General features: G+C 33.6%; 1 protein-coding gene across 1 annotated transcript; it reads right to left on the bottom strand.

Moving 5' to 3' along the window:
- Positions 1 to 1,442: 1,442 nt before the first annotated feature.
- On the bottom strand, positions 1,443 to 6,417 carry LOC139870135 (uncharacterized). The gene is made up of 7 exons (XM_071857983.1): positions 5,376 to 6,417; positions 5,032 to 5,195; positions 4,901 to 4,958; positions 4,552 to 4,704; positions 3,614 to 3,836; positions 2,231 to 2,375; positions 1,443 to 1,884 (listed from the first exon to the last, which is right to left on the bottom strand). The coding sequence occupies exons 1-7, from the start codon at positions 6,415 to 6,417 to the stop codon at positions 1,555 to 1,557; spliced, it is 2,115 nt and encodes a 704-aa protein (XP_071714084.1). The 3' UTR covers positions 1,443 to 1,554.
- Between the last annotated feature and the right edge of the window lie 6,455 nt (positions 6,418 to 12,872).

Below are 12,872 nucleotides of genomic sequence, written 5' to 3'. Positions count from 1 at the left end.
TTATGACAAATGCGGACACATGCAACAAAACCAAATTGAATCCCAATCAATAGTATAAAAAAATACACAGAATCAAAAGTCAAAATTGATAATACCTGCGTGCAATACCAATAAGCCATATTAACTGCTTGAACTCCAAATCGCAGGTCACTAATTAACTAAACAAAGCCAACCAAATCAAAATCGGATAATAAACAATCATTCTATTACATTAAATTCAAACATTGGAATTACATGTTTCAAACCTCAATCGTCAATAAAAGATAAAAAAAAAAAAAAAAAAAAACTATGAGATTAAATCCAAACATTAAAATTACCTGTTTCAAACCCAAATCGTCGATTAAGGTTAAGAAAACGCCGAGGTTGTAACATAGAAAGAATCGTAGTGCTGCAAAATTGAAGCCTCTCTGCTTCATTAAATTGATTCAGGTGGAGAATAAGAAACCTTCATTCAATTCAGTTTTGCAAGCCAACATCGTTCTAATGCTACACAATCCGGTTTAGATGGTGTCGATTAGGTGGGTTAAAGTCAATCTTGTGTTTCTACTTGTTGAACAAAATTTTTGGATCTGACAGATTGAAAGAAAACGTATGTAAAAGGAGGAGCAAGAAATCAATTCTGAAACCCTAGTTTTTGAAAGTTACCATCATTATTAAGGGACACGTGTCAGGTGGACGTAATTAGCGAGTTTTTTAATTCAAAATTATGAGAACATAGTATTTGATGAGGATGAATCTGGAGCCGCCAAGTGTCTGATTTAGGCTGGTAATTTATAGAGATAAATGATGATAAATGATGATATTACCATATAAATATTATATTAATATTAACAATAGATGTTATAATCATATTAATAATATTATATATTATATTATTATTATTATATGTTTGTTAATTGAAGTTAAAATGGTTATTCGATAATCCTTATTGATACTTAGATGTATGTCTGCTCTACTTCGTAAGGAATTTTGGCATAATGAAATTAGGTTGTAAAAAAAGAAAAAAATTATTATTTGTTTGTTAATATAATATCTGTTTGGCTTTGCAAAACAAAAAAAAAAAAAAAATAATAATAATTAGGTTGTACTAAAAACATATAATTAGAGATATACATAAAATATTATTCTTAATTTTAAAACAATTTTTTAGAGGCTCATGTTTGGTGTTTTATTTATAATTTGTCAATTAAAGTTAAAATGATGCCAACGGACAAGCTCATAATCTATGTGTTAGTTTTTAATGCTAATTATTTCGATGCAAATGTATCAGTAATAAAAGATTTTTTATTGTAATTATATTAAAATATGACAAGTATAAATATTAACGTTGTCGACTACTAAATTATACAAATGTCGTGCAGAGCTTATAAAACTAGTATTAAGAAAAAGATTGAATATTCAGATTAGGTGTTAGCGTTAAATAATCTAACACCATACAGAGACCTTTTAAGCTAAAAAAATATTCACTTTTAGGTACAAAAAGTATTCACGTGGAACAAACTTCACCATTTCATACAACCTATGACTTTTACATTTCAATCGCATTCTCTACAATCACAAACTCAAGCTATTCAAGGTCCTAAAAACAGCATCAGTATCGTAATCATTATCAGCAGCAACAATATGGTAGTAATTATTATGATTGACATTTATATAATGCGAATACCATTCTAACATCCCTTCTTCCTGTTTTTGGAGAAAAAGAAAAACAGATGACTCGTTGAGAAACATGTCAACCACTTCTTCCATTGTTGGCCTAAGCACTGGATCAGATACGATACACGACAAACCAATTTTGATGAATGTTTTAATGGAACTTGCATCAACAGCAATTCTGGGACCAATTGTATTTGAAATTGGTCCTTGTGACAAATTTTTCCAAGCCTACAACAAGTCAACATGTTTGTTACTATTTACTTATTTCACATGTACATTATGTATTTTTTGCTTTCTTACTAATAGGACAATGCCCCCAAGAATTGAAAATGAAAGAAGGGGGATAATTAATATGCTTGTCGACTAAGTAAACGTCTTCTTTAGTTAGAAGCTGATAGTTACATTATGTTACATGTAAAAAAGTTAGGTTACACTGGACATTGGATTAATATCGTTCCATGTCAATTATTATTTTAGAAAATATTGAGTTTGATTGTAAATGATAAGAATCCATCTAATTTTAAACTTTGGGATTCGCACAATTCTAATATAATGCTCTACCATATTGCTGTACCTGGTAATTGTCGCATTGTACCGACTGATGAATCTCTGATACTTGACGTCCGGTTATAGTTTCCAAAACTAATAACCCAAAACTATAGACGTCTACCTTGGTTGATAGACGTGACCACAAGTGTAATTCTGGTGGAAGGTACTCCCTGTTACAATCAAATAAATAAATTACAACAATATGGAGAAAACAAGTCATAGTAACAGCAACATCCAAGTGGTTGAAAATTTAATTTGGAGTGCAGTTTTTCATTAGTAAAGCCAAGTAGTAAAACAGAGTTGCTTTCCAATTTGAAGGGGATGATGGCCAATATATTATCTTCTGGATTATCCACAATTAATCCAATATATTTTATTTTATCTGTCAGAAAAAATCTAGAATTGTAATTTCTTGTTATGAACATTTGAACTATGGAAGACCTCCAGCCATGTCGAGTCGAAGTTTGTTGAACAACAATCTGGTAAGGGGCTCAATTAGTAAGGAGTCATAATCCTTAAATAAACTACGAATAGCATTGCTAATGATCCAGTATTTTTAACTATATTTTGTGATTACTGGGAATGGTCATCTAATGCTCAAAATGATAGATGCCGTGCACTTAAAAGCTTTCATCTAATCCGTTATTCAAGAATTTCAAGTAAGAGAATCCTTCAATGGAAGAAACTAGAAAGAGGTCGGTGCCCACTTCGTTGGGCCAAAAACTTGGGCCCAAAAAACCTCATTTCCTTTTTTTTTTTTTTTGAATTGCAAACATTGCGTCGGTGTATCATTTATTTCAACGACACTCATCATTTGCGCACACACGTGTTCGGGAGGAAATCCGAATCGCATTACAGGATCCCGATCCTTTAACCATCCCGAGGGGCAGGCGGACCGGGTTTTAATCCTGAATGGACTAGGAAGAAAACCCCCTGGGGTCAATATGGATACCCATATTTCAGACAGATTAATTAATAGGATGTGCATAGCGAGGCTCGAACCCATGACCTAACCTCAGCCCTAACACACAAGGTGAAGGGGAGACAAAATAGCTGGCGCCAGCATGATGTCAACCATGTTACAATAGCTTCTGACAAGGACATCGAATACCGTGCACTTAAAAGCTTTCATCTAATCCGTAATTCAATTAAGAGACTCCTTCAATAGAAGAAACTAGGAAGAGCTCGGGCCCACTTCGTTGGGCCAATCATTTGGGCCAAAAAACCAAATTTCTTATATAAAAAATAGGAAAGTAATAAAATAGTTGATCATGTCGACGTCACCATGACGTCGGCCATGTTACTCGACAAATCGGCTAATATAAGTATTAGAATAATGAACTTTATAAACTAATAGAGAAATTCTAAATACTTTTGAATATATATGAGCTAAAAATTATGTACTTACCGGGTCCCACCAACCTCATCAACAATAGTGCAGTCAGTTTCTAAGATTAGCAAGGCCGCCCTTAAATTTGATAGTTTTGGGTAAAAGCTTTCATCTAATACAATGTTTCCAGGTTTTACATCGCCATGTACGATACCCAGCTTGTGAAGGTAAACAAGTACTCTAGCAATTCCTAATAAAATCTTGAAACTTTTGTTCCAGTCCAAAAGAATACACAGTGGATCTACGAACATAGATCACAAAAGTGTTTATCAAATTTCTAGCAAAAAGTGAAATACAACAACAACAATAATACCCAATTCCACGAGTATTGAAGAGGTGAGATGTAAACAGTCATTCATCTACCCTAAAATAAGAGCATGCATTTAGCAAAAGGTAAATTTATTTAAAAAAGGTACCACTAATGTTGATGCATGTAATCTCTAGCTGTAGATGGACTATCGTTATATACATTTGGTCATGTAATAACGTTACTTGGTGACTATTGATTATATATGTGTTTGTGTGCTTTATTAATTATTTAAATCAATAAGTTAAACTGCAGACACAGCCGACCGAGTGTGTCCACACACTCGACCGACTGTCTTACACAGTCGACCGACTTTGTCTGGGCTGCAGTATATATACGGGACTTAAGCTCCTTTGTGAGGTTACTCATCCCCTACAACCCTAATCGTCTAGTTTTCGTTCCTTTCAATCCCAATACCAAATGCCACCGAATAATCACGTTTAGGCATCGATCTAATCTAGTTTCAACCCTAGGTTTGACCAAATCGATCCCGACACGACCCAATTCGCGGTTTAATTTGATTCTAGTGAATTCCGCCTCTAGAACCGATCACAAGCGACCTAAGATCCACCCAATAGACGTTACAACTAATATGAGAAACTAGGTCAATGCAAAAGGTACCACTAAACAGCTGAAAATAAAGTCATACCATGTATCATGCTAGACAGAGTTGCATGTAGCGCAAAATTATAGACGAGATACACTATATCTTGGTCAATGCAATATCCAACCAACTCAAACAAATTCTTATGTTTCAGCGACAGCTTTACAAGTATTGATATTTCATTCATAAGCTCTTTATGCCAATGGGGCTTTGCCTCATTGGTAACCATGCTTGCATGGTTTCGAGGAGACCCGGGTTCGAGTCTCACCAGGGGGTTTTCCCCACCTGCCCGTTTGGATGGTGGCGGTTTCCTCCTGGAACTTGCGATGCGATCTAACCACTAACCGTGCGATGAAACTAACTTGCCGTTCTAAAAAATTCATAAGCTCTTTATCCGTTAAAATATGAAAAGATGAAATAACTGTAATATTATGTCCATTTTGTAGCCTTCCCTGAAAGGAGAAATGAAATTGGAGCATTTAGCAACCCACGGGAAAAACTGGTGTAAAATGAAGTATTAGATACCTTGTACATGTAATCATATCCCCCATTGTAAATTCTATTGGACTCAGAGAAATATTTAGTTGCAACTGTGATAGTGCCATAATCAAACCTACGTAATAGTTGGTTTTCATCCTGATCAAGAGTACTAAGGTAGAGTTCCACGGAAATTAAACTTTCAACTCCAACTATAAGTTCAACAAATAACATGTAATTAGACACCAAATCTTAGGTGCATCTAACAACACCTAATCATAGTGTAGTTGCGCTAAACTTAGGAAATAATTAAGAATACATCGAAACTTGAAGGATCAAAATGTAGATATGTACACTAATTTAAGGACAAACACTAGAAAAGAACATGATACCTGAGTTTTCCTTATTGGATGGAAACACAAATGTAGACATCTTTTTTCCAAATATTGTCATACGTCCGGCATGCAATTTATCACCTTCTTTCTCCTGTAAAGCTAGAATACACTCAAGGGCCACCACAACTTGAGCCATTGTAGGACGCTGTTTCGGATGGCTATGCAAACACCCAACCGCTAGCTGCGCAAACTCTTTTAAGCATCTAGGAGATATTTTCTCACTTATATTGTGATCAACTATTCGCTTTAGCCTACCTTCTTTGATACATTCTTTTGCCCAGCTTGCTAAACCCCATTGATCCTCGTCAAGACTTCTATCTACCGCTCGTTTCTCACTCAAGACTTCAAATAGTACTACTCCAAAAGCATACACATCAGATTTTCGGGTTAGTCTACCCGTCTGATAATAATCAGGATCTAGATACCCGAATGTACCTTTCACTAAAGTATCGACACCAGTATCTGCCTGATTTATTGGACCCATCTTGGACAGCCCAAAGTCCGAAATCTTAGCAGCCCAAGTGCCGTCCAACAATATATTTGAACTTTTAACATCCCGATGTATCACTCCATGATTTATACCTGTACCGGTGTGAAGGTAATCTAACCCACGAGCAGCCCCTATACATATTTTTAGCCTTCGAACCCAAGTGAGAGAGTGTCCTAGTTTGTGAAGATGATCTTCGAGGGTTCCACGAGGCATAAATTCGTAAACAAGTATCATCTCTTGCACATCATTGCAATAACCAATCAAAGACACTAAATAACAATGCCTTAACTGTGAAAGCATCCTAACTTCTGCCCAAAATTCGAGTGCTCCCTGATTCGATGTTGCGTCCAGCCGCTTTATGGCAACATCTAAACGACTTACCCCATTAGTGATTGTTCCTCTATAAACCTTGCCGAAACCCCCACGTCCAATAACCAATGATTCATCAAAGTTATCAGTAACTAACTGAATCTCGGCAATTGTAAACTGACGACATGGGTACTGTAATGACTCTAGGGATATGGAGGATTCAGCATCCACACCAGACATGGTTATTGACTTGATTATTTAATAGGATTATTGATTAATGATGATGATGATGATATATGGGCTTTGGTGTGAAATGATCGAGTCTTATAGCTTATCTGTATTCAAATTTATAAATTGATATATTGATATATTATAAAATCTATTCTATATTCTATATATAATAACAAACACAAAAATACATTATCTAATTTTCTAATTATTAATCCTAGCTTTTCATTCTTAAATAACCCTCTAATCTAGACCCTTAAAAACTACACATCATAATTATGACCTTATAATAAAAAAGTTTAACACTAATTTGACTAAATTAGCCTTCAAATCAGAAAAAGCGGTATCATTCTGCAAAAATTAGGAATTCAGTAAATTTGAAACCATTCACTAAACCACTAGAAAGAAAAAAAACCCTAATTTCCTCCCTAGAAACACACGACTAAAATCAAATTCAAGATCACATCTTTCTTTCTCCTAGATCGAACATTTATAACGTGCTTGTATGAAGAAGAAATGGTTTTTATGTCGATCTGAATTAAACAACAATATTAATCAGATGTTATAATTATGGATTCCGCTTCCGATGTATTATAAGATCTTACAACCGATTACGAATGAAATCAAAGAGGTAGGGTTCCTATATTGATGTTTTGTAAAATTATGACGAGTGATTTAGCTGTCGATTTTCAATGTTAATAGGGAAGATCAAACAAATCACATTTGGAGTTGTTGATTCGCCAAATCCGAACGACGTTTTGAAGATTATTTTCTATTAGGTTTGATTTTGGTAGTTTTTATTAATGATTCTGATTTACTGTTATTATATTTAGGGTCTGTTCCCATTTTTTTTTTTTTTTTGAAAGAAATGAAGGGAAATGAAGGGGAGGGATTTCAAATCCTTCCAATTTGAAAGGAAGAGATCAAGAGTAAAATACCATTTCAAATCAATCCCTTTCTTTCCTGTAAAAACTTGGGAACACATTTGTAATTTTGATTTCCTTCCAAATCAATTCATTTCTTCTCATTTTACAGCTCTGGAACAGAGCCTTAGATTAGGGTTATTTGTTATGAATTTTATATATTCTGGTTCGTAATTAAGATGAACATGGATTTTTTTTTTGTCTTTATGTTATTTGAAGGTTACTGTGTGATTTTTATGTTATTTTGAAGGTCACTATGTGAAGTTTATGCTGAATTTACACATATTTGTGCCAAGTGTTTGATGATTTACCTCGTAAATGATGACTTTCATCTACCTTGATTCAAACACATGTATATTTTCCATGTGCAAAAGAATTAGTACACGTTAGAAATTTCTATTGAAATCTGCTGCCCATTGAAGGTATAATTGAATCAATTTATTTTTTTGCTGCTTAGATGTCACCCATAATATAATTTGGTGACATAATACCATTAGCTCTTGAAATGATTATAAAAACGTAGAAAAATATGTACCACACTGAAGTCTCTATATTTATTCCTTTTTGCTAATTTGGAGACATAATACAACCCAAATCTGTTTGATGCTGGAATGTTAGAATGCATCAATGTTTGCAAGCACGTCTCATAAGTCAGGCACTACGTAAGATGTTAGGCAATGCTTCTAAAGCGGGTTGTACTCTCATCTTTCTCAACCAAATAAGATACAAGGTGTAGTGACCCGAACTTTTTCATGTTTATATATATTAATTGAGATTGATATTTACATGATTAAATGTTTCCAACATGTTAAGCAATCAAACTTGTTAAGACTTGATTAATTGAAATATGTTTCATATAGACAATTGACCACCCAAGTTGACCGGTGATTCACGAACGTTAAAACTTGTAAAAACTATATGATGACATATATATGGATATATATATAGTTAACATGATACTATGATAAGTAAACATATCATTAAGTATATTAACAATGAACTACATATGTAAAAACAAGACTACTAACTTAATGATTTTTAAACGAGACATATATGTAACGATTATCGTTGTAAAGATATTTAATGTATATATATCATATTAAGAGATATTCATACATGATAATATCATGATAATATAATAATTTAAAATCTCATTTGATATTATAAACATTGGGTTAACAACATTTAACAAGATCGTTAACCTAAAGGTTTCAAAACAACACTTACATGTAACGACTAACGATGACTTAACGACTCAGTTAAAATGTATATACATGTAGTGTTTTAATATGTATTTATACACTTTTGAAAGACTTCAATACACTTATCAAAATACTTCTACTTAACAAAAATGCTTACAATTACATCCTCGTTCAGTTTCATCAACAATTCTACTCGTATGCACCCGTATTCGTACTCGTACAATACACAGCTTTTAGATGTATGTACTATTGGTATATACACTCCAATGATCAGCTCTTAGCAGCCCATGTGAGTCACCTAACACATGTGGGAACCATCATTTGGCAACTAGCATGAAATATTTCATAAAATTACAAAAATATGAGTAATCATTCATGACTTATTTACATGAAAACAAAATTACATATCCTTTATATCTAATCCATACACCAACGACCAAAAACACCTACAAACACTTTCATTCTTCAATTTTCTTCATCTAATTGATCTCTCTCAAGTTCTATCTTCAAGTTCTAAGTGTTCTTCATAAATTCCAAAAGTTCTAGTTTCATAAAATCAAGAATACTTTCAAGTTTGCTAGCTCACTTCCAATCTTGTAAGGTGATCATCCAACCTCAAGAAATCTTTGTTTCTTACAGTAGGTTATCATTCTAATACAAGGTAATAATCATATTCAAACTTTGGTTCAATTTCTATAACTATAACAATCTTATTTCAAGTGATGATCTTACTTGAACTTGTTTTCGTGTCATGATTCTGCTTCAAGAACTTCGAGCCATCCAAGGATCCATTGAAGCTAGATCCAATTTTTTCTTTTCCAGTAGGTTTATCCAAGGAACTTAAGGTAGTAATGATGTTCATAACATCATTCAATTCATACATATAAAGCTATCTTATTCGAAGGTTTAAACTTGTAATCACTAGAACATAGTTTAGTTAATTCTAAACTTGTTCGCAAACAAAAGTTAATCCTTCTAACTTGACTTTTAAAATCAACTAAACACATGTTCTATATCTATATGATATGCTAACTTAATGATTTAAAACCTGGAAACACGAAAAACACCGTAAAACTGGATTTACGCCGTCGTAGTAACACCGCGGGCTGTTTTGGGTTAGTTAATTAAAAACTATGATAAACTTTGATTTAAAAGTTGTTATTCTGGGAAAATGATTTTTATTATGAACATGAAACTATATCCAAAAATTATGGTTAAACTCAAAGTGGAAGTATGTTTTCTAATATGGTCATCTAGACGTCGTTCTTTCGACTAAAATGACTACCTTTACAAAAACGACTTGTAACTTATTTTTTCGACTATAAACCTATACTTTTTCTGTTTAGATTCATAAAATAGAGTTCAATATGAAACCATAGCAATTTTATTCACTCAAAACGGATTTAAAATGAAGAAGTTATGGGTAAAACAAGATTGGATAATTTTTCTCATTTTAGCTACGTGAAAATTGGTAACAAATCTATTCCAACCATAACTTAATCAACTTGTATTGTATATTATGTAATCTTGAGATACCATAGACACGTATACAATGTTTCGACCTATCATGTCGACACATCTATATATATTTCAGAACAACCATAGACACTATATATGTGAATGTTGGAGTTAGCTATACAGGGTTGAGGCTGATTCCAAAATATATATAGTTTGAGTTGTGATCAATACTGAGATACGTATACACTGGGTCGTGGATTGATTCAAGATAATATTTATCGATTTATTTCTGTACATCTAACTGTGGACAACTAGTTGTAGGTTACTAACTAGGACAGCTGACTTAATAAACTTAAAACATCAAAATATATTAAAAGTATTGTAAATATATTTTAAACATACTTTGATATATATGTATATATTGTTATAGGTTCGTGAATCAACCAGTGGCCAAGTCTTACTTTCCGACGAAGTAAAAATCTGTGAAAGTGAGTTATAGTCCCACTTTTAAAATCTAATATTTTTGGGATGAGAATACATGCAGGTTTTATAAATGATTTACAAAATAGACACAAGTACGTGAAACTACATTCTATGGTTGAATTATCGAAATCGAATATGCCCCTTTTTATTAAGTCTGGTAATCTAAGAATTAGGGAACAGACACCCTAATTGACGCGAATCCTAAAGATAGATCTATTGGGCCTAACAAACCCCATCCAAAGTACCGGATGCTTTAGTACTTCGAAATTTATATCATATCCGAAGGGTGTCCCGGAATGATGGGGATATTCTTATATATGCATCTTGTTAATGTCGGTTACCAGGTGTTCACCATATGAATGATTTTTATCTCTATGTATGGGATGTGTATTGAAATATGAAATCTTGTGGTCTATTGTTACGATTTGATATATATAGGTTAAACCTATAACTCACCAACATTTTTGTTGACGTTTAAAGCATGTTTATTCTCAGGTGAATATTAAGAGCTTCCGCTGTTGCATACTAAAATAAGGACAAGATTTGGAGTCCATGTTTGTATGATATTGTGTAAAAACTGCATTCAAGAAACTGATTTCGATGTAACATATTTGTATTGTAAACCATTATGTAATGGTCGTGTGTAAACAGGATATTTTAGATTATCATTATTTGATAATCTACGTAAAGCTTTTTAAACCTTTATTTATGAAATAAAGGTTATGGTTTGTTTTAAAAATGAATGCAGTCTTTGAAAAACGTCTCATATAGAGGTCAAAACCTCGCAACGAAATCAATTAATATGGAACGTTTTTAATCAATAAGAACGGGACATTTCAGTTGGTATCAGAGCGTTGGTCTTAGAGAACCAGAAAATTTGCATTAGTGTGTCTTATCGAGTTTGTTAGGATGCATTAGTGAGTCTGGACTTCGACCGTGTTTTCTTTAAAAATGATTGCTTAACATTTTTGTTGGAAACTATATATTTTTAACATATGAATATTATGTGATATATTAATCTCTTAACGTGTTTGATATTATGTGATAGATGTCTACCTCTAGAACAAGTCCCATTGACTCACCTAATAATAATGAAGAGTCAAATGTAAATTGGAATGATTTGTGGACTGATTCACAAGTTCCCGAAGAGGAACCGGAAGAAGAGTCGGAACCGGAAGAAGAGTCGGAACCGGAAGAAGAATCGGAACCGGAAGAAGAAATAGAACCGGTGGGGGAAATAATAAAACGGTTAAGTAAAAGAGAATCCTCAACCAACCGACCAAGGTTAATTATGGTCAATGGTGTTTCCGCCAAGGAAGCAAAATATTGGGAGGATTACCAATTCTCCGATGAATCGGATTCCGACGAGAATTCCGATGATGTTATAGAAATTACCCCAACTGAATTTAAAAAAGCAAAAGAAAATAATAAGGGAAAGGGCATAAAAATAGAGAAATCTAATTCCAACCCCGATGAACTTTATATGTATCGTCAACCCCCGAAGTCCTTAAGTTGTAACAATGACCCGGGAACCTCTAAACCACCAGGTTTTTCTAAACCAATGTGGACAACGACGGCTCGTATTAGGGGAACATCATATATCCCTAGAAACTTGGCAAAACGAACCAAAACCGAAGAAGAAGAAACAAGCGAGTCGGAATAAGATAGTTGTATTCGTGTGGTGTAATATATGTAATATAGTGTGCTTATGCTTTATGATATATGTAAAAATTACTTGTATTAATAAGTATTTTTTTTATGAATCTAACTCTTGTCTATTTTACAGTATAAAAACACAAAATGGATAGACAACCCAATATTTTAAGAGACCTACCCATAGACATGATTGATGAAATCTTGTCTAGAGTCGGTCAGAATTCTTCGGCACAACTATTTAAGGCGAGATCAGTTTGTAAGACATTCGAAGAACGTTCCAAGAATGCCTTGGTTTATAAAAGGCTTTCGTTCGAAAGATGGGGGATATCACATTGGGAAATCCATAAGTTACGATGTGTTTACTTTGACGCATATATTGCGGGGAACCCAAATGCTATTTTACGCAATGGGTTAAGAAATTATTTTGACTCAATATATCCGAATATTGGACTTCGTGATTTAGAAAAAGCGGCTAACATGCAACATAAAGAAGCATGTTATGCTTACGAATTAGTAATGTTCGCTTCTCACCAAAGTGAGAATAAGAACATCGGGATACAACTATTAAACAAAACGTTCCCACAAGTGACGGAGTCGGTAATTGGGGTAAGAAATGAGGTTTTTAGATTGTTACGGGACTGTTGGACATTACGTAACCCTCGTCCCTTTGACGACGTTACAACACGCTGTCTTATCAATGGCCATAACAGTTATGTTTCACAAGACCAAGGATGGGAAGTAATCC

This window comes from Rutidosis leptorrhynchoides, chromosome 10 (genome assembly GCF_046630445.1).
Source record: "Rutidosis leptorrhynchoides isolate AG116_Rl617_1_P2 chromosome 10, CSIRO_AGI_Rlap_v1, whole genome shotgun sequence".
NCBI classification, from domain to species: domain Eukaryota; kingdom Viridiplantae; phylum Streptophyta; class Magnoliopsida; order Asterales; family Asteraceae; genus Rutidosis; species Rutidosis leptorrhynchoides.
This window is presented reverse-complemented; position numbering and strand designations above follow the sequence as displayed.